This window comes from Lepidochelys kempii, chromosome 10 (genome assembly GCF_965140285.1).
Source record: "Lepidochelys kempii isolate rLepKem1 chromosome 10, rLepKem1.hap1, whole genome shotgun sequence".
Lineage (NCBI taxonomy): Eukaryota > Metazoa > Chordata > Testudines > Cheloniidae > Lepidochelys > Lepidochelys kempii.
This window is the reverse complement of record NC_136389.1, coordinates 8,742,204-8,764,968: the sequence shown is the minus strand read 5'-3', so window position 1 is coordinate 8,764,968 and position 22,765 is coordinate 8,742,204. Positions and strand designations below refer to the sequence as shown.

The 22,765-nt window shown below is 51.2% G+C and overlaps 1 protein-coding gene across 3 annotated transcripts in view; it reads right to left on the bottom strand.

The window, feature by feature from the left end:
* The window catches only part of MAP2K3 (mitogen-activated protein kinase kinase 3), a 53,711-nt gene that overhangs the window by 6,436 nt on the left and 24,510 nt on the right, over positions 1-22,765 (bottom strand). For all 3 annotated transcript variants that reach the window (XM_073361886.2, XM_073361884.2, XM_073361885.2), the window contains exons 2-10: positions 16,758-16,790; positions 15,447-15,516; positions 13,667-13,715; positions 6,595-6,708; positions 5,748-5,867; positions 5,033-5,149; positions 4,661-4,712; positions 2,876-3,003; positions 1,874-1,951 (exon numbers count right to left, since the gene is read on the bottom strand). In XM_073361886.2, the coding sequence (XP_073217987.1) occupies positions 1,874-1,951; positions 2,876-3,003; positions 4,661-4,712; positions 5,033-5,149; positions 5,748-5,867; positions 6,595-6,708; positions 13,667-13,715; positions 15,447-15,516; positions 16,758-16,790 (761 nt within the window). The remainder of the gene's footprint in view (positions 1-1,873; positions 1,952-2,875; positions 3,004-4,660; positions 4,713-5,032; positions 5,150-5,747; positions 5,868-6,594; positions 6,709-13,666; positions 13,716-15,446; positions 15,517-16,757; positions 16,791-22,765) is intronic.

The window sequence follows — 22,765 nt, the reverse complement described above, 5'->3', positions numbered from 1 at the left end:
TGAGAGTTGCCCTGTAAAAATTCTCTATAGTGCTGCGAGGGATGGCACCGTGTTACAAAGGATTCGTTCCTGCCCTCAGACAGGCACTGTTACCTGCTGGAAGAGTCACTGACTGCCTGGCACAGGCCAGGATGGGAGGGCAGGAAGGAGCCCTCAATGAGCTCCGACACCCTGCAGGGACACTGGGCACACAATGCAGCAGCCCCAGGAGGCTTTGGTCTCATGATTGGTGACCAGTCTGGATTCGGATTCCTGCTGCCAGAAAACTCTGTGCAACCCACCCACGAAAAGATCCTATTTGGTACTAGCCAACAGTCCTGAATACATGCTGGCCCCTAGGTTACAAAAACAGGAAGCCAGCCCAGAGGAAGACATTAGTAAGAATCACACAGGCTGGGGCAAAAATCAGTGGCCTGCTGGCAACATTTCAGTGGAGCCCTCTCTCTGGCTTTTACATAAGCCGATAGATTTCCTCATTCACACAATTGCTCATTGCACGGCTTCCTGCATTTTGGGAGGAAAACTGAAGCATGATCACATTTCCAGGCTGCTGCGCAGGTGTCCAATCAGCTCAGCTCCAGACTGAATGCAAATTCGAACAGGCAAGTGTTGGAGGTTGCTTTTGCGGGGTGGTGGGGGGGACGGGATGAAGGGACAGGGACGGACGACATTTGCCAAGGCAGTCCTTTGCCGCATGCACAAACCAACTTCATGAATGTCACAGTTAAAAGCATGGGGGAAATCCTTTAAAAAAACAAAACAAAAAACAAACACACACTACCCCCTCAGCCTCTCCATCTCTTGGAAGGGGAGAAAACATTTCCCAGGCTTTAAATTCTTTGAGCCACGAACCGCGATTTCCTTCGTCCATTGGTGCCAGAAGGCTTTAGATGCTCACTGAAACAGCAGTTTCTTACGCTTGGTAGATAAGCTACCCTAAGCCACCACTACTACAAATCAGATTTATAACCAGAGAGCAGCATGGCTGGCTTGAAACATTCCCTGTGTCCACGCATCATGAGAGTTGTGTGTTCCTCACCCTCCCCAGCTAGAGGTCTTGAGATGGGTGCAACTCACTTCTTGCAACACCCAGATCCCCAAAGCTCTGCTTTCTGTAACTGGTTGGGCTGGCCCTCCTTCCTCCCAGCTCTCTGGGCAGTGACATATCCCACATCGCATTGACCCACCTGCTACTCTGTGTGCATGTTCTCTGGGCACTATGGCATGACTGACCCAGATACTCCCAGAATGCACTGCTACACGGGTCAGGCACATGGTACAAACAGCTGGGTTGGCAGAACAGTCGCTCCTTGGGTACAAGCTGAACCACATTCCTTGTGCCCAGCTACGGAGACCATGCCCCCAACTAGCACACGAGGGAACTGGAGGGTGGACAGGGCCGTGAATGCGGTGTTAAAAGCCTGGGATCCTGGCTTCCCACAAGAGGCACCAGCACCCTCTTCATCAACAGAGCCAGCCTGGACCCAGCACCCCTGGGAGCCCACAGCCCAGCCTGCCATTTTCATTTGCCTGCCAAGGGATTTAAGCCCCTCTGGAGTGGAGGGGGGCTCAGAGCTAACCTGATACTGCCCAACGTACTTGTGAAAACCACAGCCCCAGGCAGCAAAACAGCTGTACCGGGGAATGCAAGGAGAAGTCTGTTGAGGGCCAAACCCCGAGGCCCTTACTGTGTCTTCATCCAGTCCTGCTCCCATAGACTGGAACAGGAACTGGCCTTAGGATTTGGCTTCTACTGGAACATATCCTCCTGGGGTAGCAGTTTCCAAACCACTTTAAACATGACCAGGCTACAAGCTGGAGGTAGGCCCTCCCCAGCGTGGTCATACAGACCACAGAGCGCGAGCACCATTACCATTGTGATTCCAAGACTCCACACATCAGACTTCACGTTGTAGCCCTTCTGGTTCAGTTCCGGGTTTATTCTCTCAGGCTGTAATGACAAGATGGAAGATGCATTCAACTCAATCTCATTTGCCCAACGTAGAAGACAGACAGACACCTACCAGCATATATTCTGCACTACGAAACCCAGCCTAGGTGGGCTCCCCATGGGCTGATGTTAGGGTATAGGCTCCCCCGAGAAAAGTTACCTCTAAACAAGACTGATCAAAGCAATGTCTTGATCAGCCTTACCCACATTAATTTTGTTCTTCTTTCCCCACATTCCAACTCCCAGAAATGGCTTCAACTGCAATTGCCAATATCATCAGTTATGGTGGCCCTCCTGGTGCGAGGTACTGTGCATCCATCTGAGAAAAGGACAGTTCCTGCCCCCAAGGAATGTACAGTCCGCACATATAACAAGACAGCAACAGGTGGGTAACGCTGGGCGGGGTGCTGGGAGGACAAGGCAAGCAGTGAAACAATCCTGATTAGCTCAGTAAGTAGAAATGTCAGCACACTGTCTAGCCAATGAGGAGGCAGCCAGCCAACAGGCATCTTCTGCCAACGGCCAGGCTAGTAAGACGATTCCCTGTGCTATTTTGAGGATAGAAGATGGCAGGGGAGCAGCCTGAGTTACAGAGACAACGCTTGGTGCCCAGTCCAACAAAGCCCATGCTTAACTACACGGGTAACCCCGCTGACTCAATTAATCAGATGTGCAGTGACTTGAGTGGGGCCCATTACATGCTTCAAGTTAAACCAAGTGTTTTGCTGAATCGGGGCCCCCAGAGAACATTCTGTGAGCGGTTCAATTTCAGGGCAGGCCAAGGGGAGTGGGCAGGTGGTTTGTTTTCATTCTGTTCCTACTTAAAATTAGGAGCTGGGGAGGGGACAGAGCCACCCACAGCTGATCCAAGGCAGAATGCAGGCTCAAAATGACAGACCAGATTACACATCCACACACACTTACAGCCATGTAGGGTTTACAGCCAGCATCCATGGTCTTAGCAACGGAGTCCACCAAGTAGCCACTGATTCCAAAGTCACACATTTTCACGTGCCCCTCCTTGTTAATGAGAACGTTGGAAGGCTTCACATCTAACAGGATTACAGAGAGGGAGCGGATTAAATCTTCCATTTAGAAAGCACAAAAGAAGTGGGCTACAGAATTAAGGAGGCTTAAAACCAGGAAGTCAATGTTCCTGTCTGGCAGAGACTTTGCAGGGAATCCTGGCTGACTCAAGGGAGAGAGGAGAAGCCAAAGGAAACAAGATCAGAAGTCAAAAGCCCCACTGATCCTAGATTTTAATATTATACGCTCTTATTTTTAGTATACTTTGCACTTCTATAGCACCTTATACCCCAGGATGAGCTAAGCCTCTACCTCAAGGGTGGCTAATCTGAGCCGGAAAAGGAACCAGAATTTACCAACGTACATTGCCAAAGAGCCACAGTAATACGTCAGCAGCCCCCACATCAGCTCCTCCCCACCCCCGACTCCCAGCACCTCCCGCCCACTGGCGGCCCCACCCAATCAGCACCTCCCACTCCCTCCCCAAACCTCCCGATCAGCTGTTTCATGGCATGCAGGAGGCTCTGGGTGGGAGGGAGAGGAGCAAGGGCACTGCAGGCTCATGAGAGGGCGCGGGAAGGGGTGGAGTGGGGGCAGGGCCTGTGGCAGAGCCAGGGGTTGAGCAGCGAGCACCCCCTGGCACACTGGGAAGTTGGCGCCTGTCGCTCCAGCCCCGGAGTCGGTGCCAATACAAGGAGCCGCATAGTAACGTCTGAAGAGCCGCATGTGACTCCGGAGCCCCAGGTTGGCCACCCCTGCTCTACCTCCTTAGGCGACAGACAGATCTCTTCTGATGCAGAACCTGAAGCGCAGACAGAATAAGTGACTTGCCCAAGGTTATGCCTCCGCTATAGCAGAGCAAGGAAGAGGACCTAAGTCTCCTGTCTTCCAGTCCCTGAGTTTTAGCCATGAGTTTATCCTTCAGCCCCCGGCCAGCTGCAAGGAATCTGAGGGAATTTTTCTAACAGTCTGCAATTTATGCCCATTCTTCAGGAGCTGAAGTTGTGAGTGGGAAGTATGTGGAAATAAAATTGTTACACATTCGAGCTGGAAAGGGGAAAAGGCCCAGAATCATGTGGTGGGTTAAAAATAAGGCTACATTTTAGTCATGGGCATTTTGAGTAAAAGTCATGGACAGGTCACGGGCAGTAAACAAAAATTCACAGCTCGTGACCTGACTATGACTTACTATATACCCCTAACTAAAACTTGGGCCGGGTGCTCTGGGAGCACCATGGGTGCTGGAGGTGGGGGGTGACCCGGCACCCCTGCTGGTGCCGGGGGGGGGGGGGGGGCAGCAGCACAAGGCCCAGGACCCCTACTGGTGCTGGAGGGGGGGGCGCGGGCATGTGACCCAGGATCCCTGCTGGTGCTGGGGGCTCAAGCAGCCCCTGAGCCAGCACCAGCCATTGCAGAAGTCACGGAGGTCACAGAATCTGTGTCTTCCGTGACGAGACACGCAGCCTTAGTTATAAGGAACAACTTCAATGTGTCATGGGTGCAAAACATCCCTTAGGGTCAGGCCTGTAGGTTTGAAGCTTGTCTCAGAATTCTAAGCACCTTCTGCAAAACGAATCCAGGAGCCAGCCACACCCAGCATCCTACAGGATTTGAGCCCTTCTAAAATGGATTCCAAGGAGAGAGAATCATGCAGGCATGTCATTCTAGTCACCCAGCACTTACCTCTGTGAATCACCGACAGTTTACTGTGCAAATGCTCCAGTGCTCGTACTATCTAGAGATCAGGAGAGAGAGAACTTGTCAGACACACCGAACCTCACAGAGTAAGCCTTTCCCAGCAACACCGCCACCAGCTTCTAAACGAGTATGTGTTCGAACAGGTGGCGTGTGCCAGTAGCTTCAGGGCACCAGGGCCGGCAACGCGTGGTCTCTTTGCATTCACACACAAATGTCACCATGCTTAGGACCTGTGCAGCATGCCCCAGGGCCAAGCCCTGGGGCAGTGCAAGCTTCCAGAACCAAAGGTGGGGTCGGTAGGGGGATGGTACCGAAGGACACCACCCAGCATTCTCCAATCAAAAGCCAGCCACTCACAGACACAGCGATCTTCCCGAGGATATCCTCAGGGATCGTCTTCTTCTTTTCCAGCACCTTCTTATAGAATTTATCCAGAGAGGTGTCCATCAGCTCCATGCAGATCCACACATCGCCCTAATGAGGAGAGAAGCCGTTCACGAGGAAGAGGAGGAGGAGGAGGAATTTCCTTGCACAGAATCACCCTGAGATCAAATGAAGGTGGCAGTCCCTGCCCTTTTGATGCAGGAAAACCTGTACGCTGTTGCTGCAAGCATCAGCTCCTTCTGTATCCGAGCACCATGTTTGCCTGCGGCATGGGCGGGATGAAGACATATGGGCCAACGCTGCACTTAAGATACCGTTGCAAGTACTGTTTTAAGGCCTGCTGCAAAGTACAGTGATATGGCTGGAAAGATCCCCGTTGATGCAATGAGCTTTGAATCAGAGCCTTAGTACGGAGGTGGGACAGTGGAGGAGAGAGAGACTACTCCCCCTCCTCACCCAGGCTCCTTGGCACTTGGTGGATGTAATATGGTGGCCTAGGATCTACTCCTTCTGGAGAATTGACGGATCTGTGCCATGCTGGAGTCCAACCAGCCACTAACACAGCCCCTGCAGAATGGCCAGGAGAGGCTGGATACGGGGTTCTTCAAGAAACCATTTCACCCCTGTACCATAAGCAGGTTAAGAACCAAGCTGCCAGAGCACACCAGATCTAATACTGCCCCCTTACCTCTCGGAAGAGGGCTCCATAGAAGGTGACTGTATAGAAGCAGTCTACTGTCCTCATGGAGATATCCAAGTCCATCAGTAACCTCTTCTGCTCTTGAGTGTTCACGGTCGCTCGGATTCTCTGAGACAGAAAAAAGCCGTTAGCCAACAGTTATGCTCTTGGGCCCACACGTGACACCTCAGACCTCCCATTACGTGCTTGGAGCTTTAAAGGGCCCCATTGTTAGCCTAACCTTCACTAGGCCTCTCATCTTGCATCTGCAGTGCTGATGGACAGAATTTCACCCACCCCTTAGGTCATTTAGACACATAGGTCCCAGATTTCCAGGTAGTGTACTTGGGTACCACTGAGGGATCTCCGCTACCATTGGTGGACTCTGTGCCAGCCCCTGAAGCATGCCAGCCCTTGAAGCATGCCAGCCCCTGAACAGGCACTTAGATATACAAGTGGCCTACACAGCAGGTCCAGGTGACCGAGGGCATGAACTTCGAGGGCTGGGATGTCATGCACCGAGCATTGAAATGCTTCAGAGCGTCCTGTGCTGCAGGAGTAGCACTCCATTCCCTACAGGAAGGTGGGTTCTGCTCATGCTTTTCCACTCGCCTAGTCAGTGCCTCCCCAAATCCAGCCCCACCAATGGAGTGCTGGAGTCACACACGGAACTAGGCAGGGTCTCATTCACATCCAGGTACCCAAGGAGACGGGGGCTCAATCCAACAGCCAGAGGAGTCACTCAGGTTCTCTCCATAAACTCCAACGGGCGCTGGACTGGGTTTCTAGAGGAGCTGCTCCCTGCTCTCTCGAGCCTCACGCTCCACTGCGGGAGACCCCAGTGTGCTGTTCTCACCTTGACAGCCATGATGGTGCCACTCTGCGCATGCCGTACTTTCTCCACCACTCCATAGGCTCCACGGCCCAGCTCCGAAATGGTCACCAAGTCATCGGCTTCCACTTCAAAGTTCTGTAGGAGAGAGGACACATCACCATCTACACCAGCACCGACAGGAGATAGACGAAACATGACTAAGAGCGGAGGAGCTACAATCCCTCCCCTCGCTGCCACACGTGAAAATGGACACCAACCACAGAACCAAGCCTTGACCTGAAGCGTCCACCCCAGACATTCACTTTGACGAGACCGTAACACACTGGTTTAGTTCAGTCATGACTCCTGCTAGAGGTGGCCCACAGCACCCTAACAGCCTGCTGCCGATGCACAGCTAGTGAAGTTACTTCTTTGGCTCATGTGATAGACCTATAATTTTGGTCCCAGGTTTCGTCCCCACTGACCGCTGTGTCTGTAAGTAGGTCAGACGAACAACTTCATTTTGCTCGGGCAAGGGCAGAGGAGGCTAAGTAGCCCTCTTTTCATTTGTCCCACCCCAACTTTCCTACCGAATAAGAGGAGAAACACTGTGGAGCTTCCATTGGATATGCCCAACCATGCTGGAAACCCAGCACCATCCTGTTTAGTCCTGTTCCGTACCCATTGTCACTGCACAGAAGATGCTACCATGCAAAGGGAAGACTTGCTTAGGGCCAACAGCATCCAGTGGGCTGAAATGAAGTCTGAATTCAGGGCATCAGAGAGCCTTCTCCTACCAAACCCCTGTGAAGTTGGCTCCGTCCAAAGTTATTGAAACATATCCACATTTGACAATCTCCCAGCATAAATCCAGTCACACTAGGTGCTAGCTGCAATCCATGAAGTGGTGGCATAGACTGGGCTTTTGCGTGCACTGGCTGGGACACACTTCACCTAAAGCATTTCCTCACAGTTTAGACAGCATAGACTGGGCCAGCACTCCACGCTAGACAAGGACTAACCAGACTGTGTCTGCGATGTTACAATATTAACATGAGAGACTCAGGCGCCATTGCAAGCAGACGTGGCTGGGCGAGTGGCACATAACTTGCTACACAACGTACGCTAAAGACTGCAACCACACCGCGCGCTGCTAGGTTACTGCCTTTGTAAAGTGATTTAAACAGGGCAGCGAGCTGGGCTCAGTGAGCCATCACCTTCCCTGCCTCAGCACCTCCACCAAGCGCTTCCGCACCGTGGTCTCACTAAGTGGCTTTGCTCAAGCATGTGAAATCAGTTAAATACACACTGGTGCCACCCAGCCACCTCAGGTGAACTCCGCAGCCGCCCCGAGGCGGGGAGACACATACCAAGACATATGCTGGCTGTTACAGAAGCCCAGATACTGTATATTTTCCCAGCCCGTGTCGGAGATAACGGCTAAGACGGGAAAGCAGGTTCCTTGCTGCCTTCCTCCCCAGGACCTGTTTGAAGCCCAATGCCCCACGACCACTTGGCAGTCAGAGCCCAGCCACGGCAAACTGCCATTGCAGGAGGCAGCTAACGCTGTCGGTTTCTCCCCTCCGACACACACGCTTCTCCGTATCAGAATTACTGGTACAAGGATGTGTCTATAGTGGCTGCAGGGGCAGCAAACCTGAGCTGAACGCCGGGCCCGCTCTATCCTGCACCACCTTGCGTTCCACAGGAAATTCTGGGAAGCCATAGGTCAACTTTGGGTGCAGCTGTGACCTGAGCGTGACCGCCAGCAATCCTGGGAACTACGGAGCTCTATAAGCCTGCCCCATCCCCTGCTCCATTCTGCTTTGCAAACTTTTCAGACTCCAGCCAAGCAGCAAATGTGTTGCTACAGAAACGCAATCAATAGACCTTTAGGGACCCTTATCAACGGGCATGCGCATTGCAGCTATCCAAGAGATCTTCCACTTTCTGCCGCTTTAAACTGACATGTACCCAAGGACGCAGAAGGAATTTCATTCAGTACTGATCATGGACCTTCATTTTTCTAGTTGGGTGAACCGATGTGAGAGAGAAAATGTTGACTCTCCGGACTTAAGACTTGCAGACGTTCCTTGTTTTAAAGGAACAATGCATTGTTATCGGCGTATAACCCCATATATTCAAGGCAAATGGGGAAAAGGGGCTTCTGCCTTATTTACACTTCTTAGGAAGAAAGGCCTGAAAGTTGACTCTTCCCTCACCTCCCCAAAAAAACATTAATAGTCATCTTGTTGTTGATACCTAAGGTTGCAATTGCTTGTCTACCCTAGGAGACTCTGGACAGCTGGAGAACTAGCAAGATGGTCAGGAATCAAAAGAAGATTGGAGATGGATAACAAGAGTACACAGTTATAATAATATGGATTAAAAAACCCTGAGATCTAGAAGGATCCAAACAGGTTTCAGGGCATAAACCAACCTCTAACTAATTGGGGTTAGGGGCAGACTTCCCTGGGGGCAGGTTATCCCACCACTGCCTCCTGCACCTTCCTCTGAAACTACTGCTACTAGCTATTGTTGGATCCAAATTCCTGGACCAGATGGTCTGATCCAGTCTAGCAATTCCTATAATGTCCCTCATACCAATGAAGTGAAAGCTGGTTAATCAAGGAAGCGATTTTAATTGAGAGTGTTTAGCTTTGTTGCATTTAACACCTAAAATAAAGCAACAACTCCACTCATCCCTTCTATCCTAGGCTGGGATAGCTTTCCGCACATCTGAGAGTCACTCAACAGAGCTTCCTTCAAAGAGATGAAGACTAGACTTGACATTCCTGATATTTCTAAGGGTTGAGATCTTTTTTTAAACACACACACCTTTCCAGCCATCTTTATAAATAGTGAGGAGCAGAAAGGGTTGACACCCCCTTCTGCTCTTTGCATCAACAAGTTTGTTACATTATGGCTCTTGCTACAAGGCAAAGGAGAATTTAAATAGGGGAACATAGCTGGTGAAGTAGGACACTTGCATGGCTGCTGGCGATGGCAGAGTACTGTCTTCACCCACTCCAGGGCTCTCCTACTTTCCATCTAGATATTATATGGCCATCATCCCCCGGTACCGGTGCACCTCAAAACTGTGAATGGATTTTATCCTTGTAATGCCCCATTTAACAGACAGGGAACGGAAAGACCCAGGGTAGACTAAGTGACTTGCCCAAGGTCACACAGGGAGCTTGTGCCCATACTGATCCCCAGTCTCTTGAGCCCAACCCACAGCTCCATCCGCTAGATTATCCTTCCTCTCCTATGTAATCATGAGCTACTCTCTCAAGATTTATTTGCACACCCATTCAGAGTAACAAAGACCAATCGGTTCCTTGCCCCGCGAATTGTGCGAGGAAGCTGCAAGCACTCCGCCCAGCGAGCAGCAGCCCTCCCTTTGCGCGACAAGATTGGAATGGCCCCTCGTTTTGCTTTGGTCTTCAGGAAATCAACTATTTACACAGGAGTCAAAGCTAAGCTGTGAGGAAGGGCGGGTAAGGTACGACATTTGTTGCACAAGGGGGACTCTGCTCCAGAAACAACGCCCGCAGGTTACACCCAGAGCGGAGGGGGAACAGGGCTGTGTGCTGAAGACAGGCGGCCAGTGCACATCTGGGCCTAAAGAGCCCTCTCTGCATAGCCACTGGGCCATGTAATGGTCAAAAGGAGAACTCTGCCACATGGTGCCTTTTAACTCTCAACACCGTCCACTAAAGCCAGATGACTCTGGTCCCCATATGGTCCAGGAAGCAGGGGAGTTCCATGCCTGAGCTCAGCCGTAAGGCATGCACTGCCCAGCACAGGAAGACACCAGCCGCTTCCCCTGCAATACAGCACATCCTGGGAGGAGCTGGCTAGGGCAGGGGGCAGGTCAGCAAGCAGAGTTAGGCTGACCGGAGACCCATGCAAAATCACTACCCAAGGGGGCTGCCTCCCGTTGGTGCCAGCGGATGAAGCGTGCAGCAGCAGGCTCCCAGCTCCCAAGAGGGCATCTGTGCTGCTTCCAGAGCAGCCATTCAGTGAGCGCTCCAGTTTAGTCTTTTATTCGGGCGTTTGCACGAACCACTTCCAAAAGCCAGCGACTCCTTCCCCCCAGCATTAAGAGCCGATGGAGTTCCCAGCACAGCGTTCTGCCAGGATCATCCTCCCCGCTGCTTGCCAGGGTCTGAGTTCCCACCCGCCAGGGTGCAGGGGGACTAATCCCCTCCTCGCTGCTGTGCCAATGCCCGGCAGGGCTGGTTTAGGGTTAGCGCAGGGGCCAGGGTACACATATTTATGGGTTGCGCAGACACAGTGGACTACGGCTGAGATTTTCAGCCACAACTGCAGGTGCCTCAATGCTCCCTCCCTGCCCCATGCTGCTCCAGTCTGATGGGCAGGCAGCACAAACTCCGGGTCCTAGGGAGCCAAAGCAAGACTCCTGCACGCAAAGGGGAAGTCAAGGGCCTGTAGAGACGCTCATACCACAGCACAGCAGCCTGAGGGGAAAGAGGCCGCATGCACCTGCTGGGGCAGGTGGGGGACATTTCTGGCCAGCCAGTTCTGTCACTTGTTTAATTAAAATGAGGTGGGCAAGAGGCCTGTATGCTGCACGCTCAGCAGCATCTAGTCTCTCTCAAGGTAGGGAGGCAGCTTGTGGCTCTGCACTGGGACTGCTTGGAGAGCCACAGGGCAAGGGAACAGACCAGCAGGCAAAGAGTCCTTTCCCTGAGCTCCAGCCCCCTTAGAGCGCCACACTGCCAGGCTGCTACAAAGCGTCTCTCCCACCCCCGCCCCCTCCTCCCTCGAACTATTAACCTGCGCAGTACCCACCGGCCACTCAAACAAAGGCAACTGGGCCATTTTGTGGGAACGAGCGCAGGCTCCTCCCCCCCACACACACACAGAGGGCTGGAGATCCAGATCTTATCTGACTTGCCACCTGCCCAGGATGGAAGGTAAACAGTTAGTTATAGCTCTCCTCCAAGGCACTATTTTTAGCCCCACTGCAAACAGCCTGACCCAGCCCCAGCAGGGCCCGTAACCAGAGACTGAACGAGCAGAGACAACAGCTATTTCCAGCTGGTGTTTTCCATCAGAGCACGAGGCATCGCAGGGTAAATCCAAGGGAGGCACGGGAGGAAAGGCATGGCGTCACGGAAGGGTTATAGCACCGTGCAAGACCCAGGCATGGCTTCTCTTTAGAGACCTGCAACAAACAGCCCTGGAAATGAGCAACACAAGCGGGGCTGTGTTAGTGAGAGTGCATGGAGCTCACTCGGACGGACTGCAGCTCGGCACACTGGGAGGAAGGGTCCTTCACCTTCTGCCCTTTAGCTGCACAGCGCTTCGCACAGCCGGGTAAGCTCATTCCCTCACACATGGCTTCAGTGCAGTCCACTGGCAATGTGATCAGGCAGGCATTGAAGCAAGCCACGTGACTGCCACATTGCCCTGTAGCCACAGAGGAGATAAAGGCCCTGCTACTACTGCCGGGGAGGGAGATTTCTGCTTGCTCAAGCAGCAGCCCAGGCTTGCGGTGTGGGGGCCAAGAGATCAGGGTTGTAATCCCAGCCCTGCAGGTGGGGGATTGTGTCTGGTCTCTGCAGCACGTGGATTTGTTCTAGAAGCACAATAGCTTTGCACACCCACCACAAGACTTTCTATCCTGCAGCATCCCAAAGTGATCTAACCAAGGGAGGCCAGGTCTACACGACAAACTTTGGTCGACACAAGTGACATCGGCATTCAGCCACCGCAGCTGGTAAATCGCTTGCGTCAATACAAAGCACAATGTCTCCTGGGAAATTTTTGCAACATGTTGTGTGATAAAAATGACTCACCCAGGGATCTTTGGAAGCTAAGGGTCAAGTTCCCAGCATGCAAATTTCTCCATCCCATAATGCTATCCATAGCCCATTAATTTTCATGTCTTTTTTTTTTTTTTTTTTTTAAGTCCCTCAAACCCACATGGCTCATTTCGCTGTCCGCCATCTGGGATAGAAGCAGGGAACCCGCAGAGCCCTGCTCTATTCACATGAGCATTGCTGGACTGGTGGCCTAAAGGAGACAGACTGGGGCTCAGAAGACCCAGTTCTGCCACAGATTTTCTGTGCGACCTTGAACAAGTCTCTTGTCTTCTCGGTCCCTCAGCATCTCCATGTAGAAAACAGAGACAATGCTGCCCTACCTCACAGGGTGCATTTTGAGACCCTGACACAGAAGGTGCCAGAGACCTATTCACTACACAGCCCTGGTAATGGCCCCCACCTCTGAGGTGGAGCGTGTCACTAGGCTGATAGTGGATGCACAGGACAGTGAGATGGGGGGAGGTATTTTGGGCAAGCCTCCGTCTCTTACAATAAGGGACCAGGGGATTCCCTCACGTCCATGCATAGAAGAAGAGAGCCTCTCTTCTTAAAGGTGCCATCTTGATGAGCCCCCACAGGTGGTGCACTGCAAGGAATGCAGCAGGCTGTCTGTCTCTGAAGAACAATGGGTTTTGTCAGTCTGGACTCGATTCCAGCCAACACGGCAGAAGAGCATAGGTTTTGCAGTCCTGGAGCACAGATCCTCACCCACCTCCCACTGGAATCACTGCTGGTCTTCTTCCTTTCTGTACTGCAGGGCCCACCCAGGAAGCCAAGGACTCTGAGCTGCATCATCCCATTGCTCACTCTCTCTGGCACCTACCATGAACTGGGTGGAGTTCTCTGGCCTGTGCCATGCAGGGGGTCAGGCTGGTAGATCGGAATGGTCCCTTCTGGCCTTAATAGATTAACTGTTAAGCAGAACTGGTGACAGTGTTTCAAATTTCACCAATTCCTCACCCCATCTCCACCCGCTCTACCATTTGGCCATTCATCTTTTAGACCCTGGTGCAGATACTCATCACTGAATGTGGGGAAGGTTTTGTGGACGGAAATATCAACCCATTGTAGTAACCCCACTGCAGGCAGCAGGAGTGCAGGTTCCCACCAGGTTGAGCTCAGCGTGCTTTGAAATTTAAGACTGCTTTTGTAGACATTTGACAATTCGTGAGACAGACAGACAAGAGGGGTCTGACGCACGTATGGGGGTGGCGAAGTACAAGCAAGGACCAGAAGAAGGAAAAACCATTGAAACATACTTTGTCTCCAATCGTAATGAAGGTTCTGGAGTCCAAGTTCCTTGGTGGCCTGCACGGAAAAAAGAGAAGTTAGCAAGGAGATCAGTGACTGTGCACTATCTCACAGCAGGTCTCAAACCCATGAAGCACTTGCATTGCCCACACCCCCTGTCCTTAGGGTCCCATTTACAAATACAGGCCTCTATCCTGCCAGCACTGGAGTACATACATAGCCTTCCTCACACACGGAGCCTCTGCTGCCTACTCGCATGATTCAAGCGATGCATGTGCTCCAGTGTTTGTTGGATCCGGGCCATAGTCAACCCGAAGGAGTCAAATACATCCACGCAATGGGCCAGTGGAGATTCTCTCACTTCAGGAGATCAGCCAGAGACACCGATTTATGACATTCAATGATTTCATGGTGGACTAGCCCAGCCAGTCACATCATGACATCCACCGTCAACACAACACGACTGCCAAGTAGCATGAAAAACCCAGCTATAGAAGACAAAAGTTATTTCCTAGATGCGGCATTTTGTCTACTTAAGGGCCTGTCTCACTCACCTCTGACACGCAAGTAGGCCTAACATTTTAGTGGCATTCTGCTGCAATGAACACTATCTGGCTGATTTCTTTTTTTTTTTTTTTTTTAAAGACAGTTCCTTACCTGTTACTATCTACCACTTTCAATTATCGTTAAAATAGATTTTAAAACCTAGGTTTACTTTCCATTGCTCACACATGGTTACTTCCCCCCCTCGCTCCCACACCTACTTAGCTTGGAGAATAAGAACAGCCAGTTAGTTTACCCTCCAGGTTCTCGTGTGCTAGCATAACATTGCAATGTCTGCCTTCAAGGAATGGTTTCATTCCAAAGCAAAAGCTCTGCACTGCTCTCTAAGGTCATGCAAATATTTCTGTTACAATAGCTTAGGCCCCAAACCCAGGTTTTTCTGAGCTTCATGAAGTGTATCACATCCCCTTTACGAGGAGCCCTCCGGGAGGGAGGACAAGCACAGGCAGATAACTGTATGTTCACACATTAGGCTTTCCCCTTCGGAGACTTGCATTCAAATGTTGAAAGGAGCATAACTGAATGAGCCTGATGGTTCGCCAACTGGCGGCCTTTGCTAGGAGCAGCTTAGGAATAAACCAGGTGCGGTGCTGCAGGTCAGTACAGAGGGACAGGCAGGGCCTTGTACCAGTCTGCATGCTGCCAAACTCTGATCACTGCTGCGAATGGCTCTCCATCCCATGTGCAACAAGGAATGACTTCCACAGTAAACAGGAGAGAGACACATTCCAGTGAGCTGAGATACGAGTGGGCACTAAACACAAGCATCGGATTGTGGCAACTAAAAAACAAACAAGATATTCTGTGCCCTCCTTGTACCAAGGCATTAGAGTGTTAATGACTGAAAATAACACCGATGCAGCAAGATTCCAGTGGCCCGTTAAACAACATTTCCCAGCTCTGACACCCGCAGCTGGCTAACAGGTCACATGACGCTTCTAATCCTAACACACACAACACTGTAGAACACCAGTGAGATCAATGGCTTGCCGCGTGGATTGGTCAATGCCACCATGAGCCAGGTGCCTAGGCACTATTGCAATACAGAGAAAAAGGTTTAAAAATTAAGTTTACACTAAAAGAATAGAAATAAAAGAAAGCTGGATTTCTAAAATTGAAATGGAATATTCCTCTTGCTTTGACAAATCTTTAAATCTTTAGCCTAAAATCTCAAGGCAGACTTGCAGGAGCATGGGAAGTCAGCATTCAGCAGCAGCGACTTACGTTGGGTTCACGACAGGTTGCTTGATGGGGACACATGTTATTTTCAGATCCCGTTTTTTCTTGCCTTTCACTGAAAGAGAGAAGACACATCTGACAGCTACAGACACGTTTGCTCATTTTTCCTCCCCCACCCTCAAAGCATCTTCCTACCCTGCACAAAAAGACTGGCTACAGATAAGTTACCAAAAAGAAAAGGAGTACTTGTGGCACCTTAGAGACTAACAAATTTATCTGAGCATAAGCTTTCGTGAGCTACAGCTCACTGAATTTGTCCGATGAAGTGAGCTGTAGCTCACGAAAGCTAACCAATTTATTTGAGCATAAGCTTTCGTGAGCTACAGCTCACTTCATCGGACAAATTCAGTGAGCTGTAGCTCACGAAAGCTTATGCTCAGATAAATTTGTTAGTCTCTAAGGTGCCACAAGTCCTCCTTTTCTTTTTGCGAAAACAGACTAATATGGCTGCTTCTCTGAAACCTGAGATAAGTTACCGTCCAGTTCCACAGCCACTTGAACCCCAGGGCTGGCTGGTTGCTTTCCACTATAGCTGGATCCAAGCAGAATCCAGCTATAGTGGAAAGCAACTCGGGGGTTCAGAAATGGTTCGAAGCCAGATATCAGAGCCCAGTCTTAACCTCTCTGTCCCAAATCGTTCGGTCCCTAAGGGAAACCTATCTACCTTGGGCTTCTCCACAGCTGCTCCTTAGTCTAATCTTTTGTTCCTCCTCTCCCGAATTGCTCTGGTGGTTTCCTCCTCCTACCTCTCGAGGACAGTCTATGTCACAGTAGAACGTAGCCAGCAAGAGACGCTGAAGAGCAAATTGGCAGGGAATGCTCTCTTCATGACTGTCCCATTACATACAAGCCTATGGAACAGGGCAACTCCAGCACAACTGGGCTTGGAAGGGCTTTAAAAACAGACAAGTGGTGCAAGGAATCAGATGCACCAGCCTTTCATTTCTGGGGAGACCAGAGGCCTGATTCTCTTCTGCCTTGCACCTTGTCATCAAAGTGGGTCAAGTGCTACCAGCTGTAAGTGATAACAGGGCAGGGGAGGATCAAGCCCTTGCCTTTAAATTTTGTGTCAGTCACAAGTGAAAACAGGCTGTGGGTCTCATCGCAGCCATTAACGGACATTTGTCCACATCACAGAAGCCCAGGCTAGAACACCACTGTCCAAGGACAGCAGGACAAAGAGGGGCATGGCAAAGCACGTTGGCTGAACTGTGCACGATCACACCGCTCTTACTCCCCTGATACACTTTTAATTACACAGATCAGCTTAAATAAATCATTTTGCTGGGCACCTACCTGGCTTGGATGGCTCTAAAGATCCTCTGGAATCTTAAAAAAAAAAAAAGAAAAGAAAAGAAAAGAAAGATTAGATCTGTTTTGATGGAGTTAGACCAAGTTTGGTACAAATCAAGCCTCTATGCTATTGGGTAACACAAAATTCGTTCCAGCACCCAACACACATCTGAAAAGGAAAGGGGCCCTGTTTGCATTTTCCACAAAGGTAGGAGATGCTCACAAAATGGAGCTGAAGCAGAACTGGAGAGACTATCCTGCAATGAAGTTGTTCCATCAAATTCGGCAGAATGCATTAGGCATGGAAGCTTCAGCCTACAGCGGAGACTCTGCAAAAGATCATGTTCACTAAGCCGAGCTCTCCTCTTATTTTATGCGTCAACTGTGCTGGGTTGATAGGAGATCTTTTGGCCACATGAGGTCGCCGCACCATTAATGTTACATGACAGAAGCCCAGGCCACCAGATCTTAAAAGATTCACTCAGCACAAGAATATCGCTGATTTCACCCGGAAGGAGCTAGTAGGCAGCTGTGGAGAGGTTTAAAAACCGCGTTTTACAGACACCAACCTACTTCAGCATTATGAACGTACCAAAAGGAAGACTGCAGTTTGCTGCCAACCGCTCTGTTAGCGCATTGACCTAGAAGACACCTGAAGAGAGGGGTGTTCTAGTGATCTGGTCGCAGGAACTCTCCAGTTCTACTGGCAGCTAAGTGCCCTTGAGCAAGTCACAACCTCCCTATGAAGTGGGAATGGTACCAACCCACCTGCCTCATGGGGGCCTAGTCAAAGTGTGACCACGTCTCTGAACACAGCAGAGGGGGAGCAGAGCTTACTTTAGATTGATATCTCAGAGTGGAGACAACAGGACATCAGTGCTGAGTGGTAGGAAAGCTGCTGTGCATACAGGAGAGGAGAATTCCTGCAGTAGCATTAACAGACCCAGAGAGGCAGCAATTGCCACAGCCCTCTGCATCCTGATCAGACAGATGAGACGTACAAAATGTTCCCAACACAAACCGTTGCTGTGCATGTCGCCAGCCGGCACCAGATGCCCCTGACAATAAGAACTCCTGAAATACACTTCTCCTCTTCCCCTCCTCCAGCAAACCACAGCCTTGCTAATGGCTCAGAACATGGAAGGGGGGGGCAGCGTGGAAAAAGCAGATCTGAAGGCTTCTGCTAGGCTGCTGCAGAGGAGGCCGTGCTGGATTCCAGCCCCTGGCACCCTAGTCAAAGCTTAACAATGCCACCTGCTTTCATACCATGCTGTACGATGGGTCGGACCAAAGGCCAGGAGGGAAACTTTATGCAGACCACCAGATCAGAGCTGCCACTGGATATCAGAGGCCCTTCCTCCACCACCCACTGCCTTTCATCTCCCCTGCTCCAGAGTTCAATTGAGCAGCAGCCTCCTTATGTCACAGGCAATCCCTGTGATCTGGCGAACGTACACAACAGCGCTGAGCTAGAGCGCTGGGCAAGCCATCCATCTTTGGTCACCCAATGGCCGACTGCCCTATGGCCCTCTGGCTGCCAGCGTTCACCACAGGAAGATTCACTGGCAGCAGCTACACCAGGAGTTGCCCCATAGGGCATGCTCGGTTAACGACCATTGGTTCTACCCCGTGCAATGGAGAGGTCAAGGCTCCCCCAGGGGTGTTCTCTACCTCTGTCCAGGCCCTAAAGAGACCTGGTGGAGACCCTCTTTGGAGACTGTCATTTCTGCTCCTAGACCAACCAGGGCACTGCTGTGCAAGACAACCCCCTTCCTTTTCCCCACGCCCAGTACCAAAGTACACTGCACCAGCAGCCCATCCTGTCCCACAGAGGGAGGTGGGCTCAATCAGTAGCCCCTTATTATTAGCCTCGCCTTCCCCATCATGCACCAACAAAACCAGCCTGGTAGCTCCCATATTTATTCCCATTGTGCAGTTGCAACCCTTGAGATAAGGAAAAGGAACCTAACTTGCGTCACAACAAAATCGCTGCCACCTTAGCCAACAAGAGTCCTACACTCCCGGGGGAGGGGGGTGCAAGCTCGCTGACTAGCCTCAGCAGCAAGTGGCCAGCTCCTAACTGAGCAAGCTCTGCTGAGAGTCTGCTTTCTGTTTAGTGAGCTGTCAACACCGCAGCAGTCACAGTTTCAGGTTTGCTAGCATGCAGCTTTTCCTCCTGGAGCCCAGATGGGTGAGAGAAGCTATAAATAACCCTGGGAGATTTACACTCTGATGATACTTCTCTGAATACTTTCTTGAGTACCACAGGAGCAAACACGAAACAAAGAACAAATCCATTCACCAGCTCTGAAATTCCCCACCCCCAGAAGTCACGTGTTTCCAGGTACCGAGAGCTCACCTCAGAGCCACAAATTGGAGCCCGCTGACGCCAGCTCAGATCACCTCTCTGCTCTGCCCAATTCACCTGCAGCAGCACGCACCAAGACTCACTGGCTTCTCCTGCACTTCATTTTGGCCCTGAATCAGCAAAACTCTTTAGCACACATTTGACTTGCTATTTAGCACTTAAGCCCATTTGGAAAAATCCCACCCTAAGTGACTTGGGAGTACAAATCCCATTTACTTGCAGGGGGCGAATTCCCTTTCAGTGGGCCAAAAGTCAACAAGTCTGGAAAATCCCATCCACATACTTCAGTTCCATCAAAACAAAGGGATTTCAGTGCTTTGCTCAGTCAGGGCCTTTGAAGAGAACTCTTCCTCCTGCCCAAACCCCCCCCCCCCCCGGCCCCAACCACAGAATGCAACCTTGCCCAAAAGGAGAGCCCTTTGCTCCCACACTTCCTGCAGTGTGCATTCACCCATTCCAGTGCACTGATAAAAGCCGTGAAAGCCTCTTAGGGCTAATTCAGATGGAGTGAAATTCCAGGTCTCAAATTGCCACCCTGCTATGCAGTGTACACGGCCCAGCTCCCCACTCAGCTGCCACTCAGAGAAGCAGTTCTGTGGGAGTGGACGTGTCATTCTAGGAGGGTCCTGTTGCATTTGTACATGGGACCTGCCACCTTTTAGATCCAGTATGAGTCCCGTGCTCTGGGGTGGCTTTATAAAAACACCAGCTTCCCTTTTTTTGTGCCTGCAAATGAGAACGAGTCAACATCTGCCTGCATGCCCCCCCTACCCCCATGAGATACCCACATGCCTGTGTGTGCACCTGAAAATCATTATGCCCATAAAACTGCATCTGTACTCGTTTGTGGGCACAAAAAGGGAGGCTGGTTTAAGGCCTCCATTGGGAGCCAGAGCTGAAGGTGGTTGTTAAAAAGCCTCCATCTCTGCTGGAAACGGAAATGAGCTGGATCTGGTTTAAAGGAAGCTATTTTGCTTAATCCTTCTGCTGCCCACTTAGCCACTATTGCCCTGAAGTTACCATAGGAACTACCAGCAGCGCATACAATGCTGCTTCTATGCTACAGGCTTCATTGATGCTTGCAGCACAGTGATAAGTGATGCATTCAGCTGGTGCCTAGGCAAGCTCCAGGTATCGTTCTGACTCGCTGCACACTCCCCTCTTGGCCCTGAACTTAGGGGTCAGTCCAGAGGTAGCTGGGGCCAAGTCAAACATCTCTGCGCTATGTTACTTAATAGATTGCGTGTCCGCAGAGAACAGTCCCCTTGCAACGGCAGAGAGGGAGGATGGTGTAGAAGAACTTAGGCGGTTAGCCTGGGATCGATACCCTGCTCTGCCACAGCCTTCCCGTGTTAAGTCACTTAGTCTCTCTGGGTACATCTACACTGCAGTTAGACACCCGCAGCTGGCCTGTGCCAGCCAACTCAGGCTAAGAGGCTCAGGCTAGGGGGTTACTTAACTGCAGAGTCGAGATTCAGACGCGGGCTGGAGCCCAGGGTTCTAGGACCCTGAGAGGTGGGAGGGTCCCACAGTTCAGGCTGCAGCCTGAGCTGGAATCTCTACTCTTCAAAAGCTCCATGAGTCCGAGTCAGCAGGCATGGGCCAGCTGCAGATGTGTAACTGTAAGTGCAGACATATCCCTCTGTGCCTCAGTTTCCTATCTGTACAGCGGAGATTACAGCACAGGGGTTTTGCAAGGACAAAACACACTGAAGACTGATGCACCTTGCAATATGGTCCATTGCGGGGGGGAAACCAGATATAGACTGAAAAGGCAGCTCTCAGGAATGGTTTCAGAGCTCCTGGTGAAAACCCAAATGTAAGCATCCCTGCCCCTCACTCTTCTAGAAGCCAAGCACAGGACCTGTCTCTACTGGTGAACACGGGGGCTGTGTTGTTTCTTTTACACACTCCCCTGCCCCTTCTCCAAATGTAGCTCTCTGCTGCAGACCAGCAGTATAGCTGCACTACCTTGGTGTCGAACGGGGCATGCACAGGAATGACCTACTCCAGTAAGCAACTGAGGTAGTGTGACTCTCCCCCCTCCTCTAGGCACACCCTGAAGGCACTTCCTGGCTCAGATCTAAAAACCGGTGACTAAACCAAGGCATGGAGGAGAAACTATCAGGCTCCATACCCAACTCCCTTGCTCTGGCAATGCCGTTAACCTCGACCCAAAGTACCCTCAGCGCTCACCTACAGTCACACTGATGACCACGTGCACAGCTGCTCCAACACACTGCTCGCATGGGAGCCGGTGACCTGCCGCTGATCCCTGCGTTCTAGCTTGATCATTAGGGCTCTCCCCAGGAAGAGGAAAACAGCAACCCTCTAAGGGCTCTCTGTACTCTGGCAGCAGTCTCTTGCTCCAGAGGCATACACATATTCAAGCCCAACACTGCGCCAAGATCAGCCAGCACAGCTCCAAGCAGAGACCAACACTTCCACTACAGCAGGCTCTAGTGACCCCAGGGGTACCTGTCACAGCAGAGCTGTGTCATTCTTCGTAAGCACAAGAATTGACTAGGTCAGTGCCAGACACTGGCAGGTGCACTGTGATTGCTCCTGGTAGGTAGGTGGTGGGTGCGCTGTGATTGCCTCCTGACAAGCAGACGGACACCCCATTTCAGGGGAAAGGAAGGGGTGGGGGAAAAGAGGACTTTTTAAAGAGAGTGGGATGAGAATTACAAAACCCTGCAACTCAAGACCTTCCATCCTGGCCAACTCCTGGCAAAGCATCCATTTCCAGCCCCAGCAGGTGGCTACATATGAGCTCTTAACCACATGTGTCATCTTGATTACCATCTCTCCCACACACTTGAATTCCAACAAGGTTTCCGTTAGAGCTAGAAACAAATGCTTCCTGCTGCCTGAAAACCCTGGACTCATCCCAGCTCCCCAGTGCATTGACCTCTAGCACGAGAAGCTTGAGAAACATGGGGTCAGATCCTCAGCTGCTGTAAACCCGAGTAGCCCCACAGTCTTCAGCATAGCTCCATTGATTTACGCCAGCCAAAGATCGGGCACATATGCTGCAAGGATCATGTCAGAATTCAAATGAGGCAAAGAGATGGTAATCGGAATGACATGATTTCAGGGATGCAGAGCTCAAAAGGCTTGTGAGCCTCATCTAACTCAGGCAACCCCTCAGAGCCATAGAAACAACACATGTCCATGAGAACATGAGAGCGGCCACACTGGGTCAGGCCAAAGGTCCACCTAGCCCAGAATCCTGTCTTCCGATAGTGGCCGATGCTAGGTGCCCCGGAGGGAATGAAAAGAACACGTGATCATTACGTGATCCATGCCCTTTCACCCACTCCCAGTCCAACAGCAAGTACTCAGCTGCCTTAGGGTACATTTACACTGGGAACAATAGTAAGGTATTCTCTTGCACCGGTGCAGCTCTCCTAATGTGATGCTAACAACAGAGGAAATGGTCAACACAGACACGAACAGGCACACTGACTACCGTGTCCTCTGAGTGGAGCCGCCATTGGTTGCACCAGTGTAGGGGAAAAGTTGGCAGGAATTCCTTGCGTAGGCAGGATTCCAGTCCCCAGCATGTCGCCACAGGCACACCTCTGCATCCTTCATGCTGAGAGAGGAACTATTTCCCTCCCTAGAGAAAGCCACCGACTGA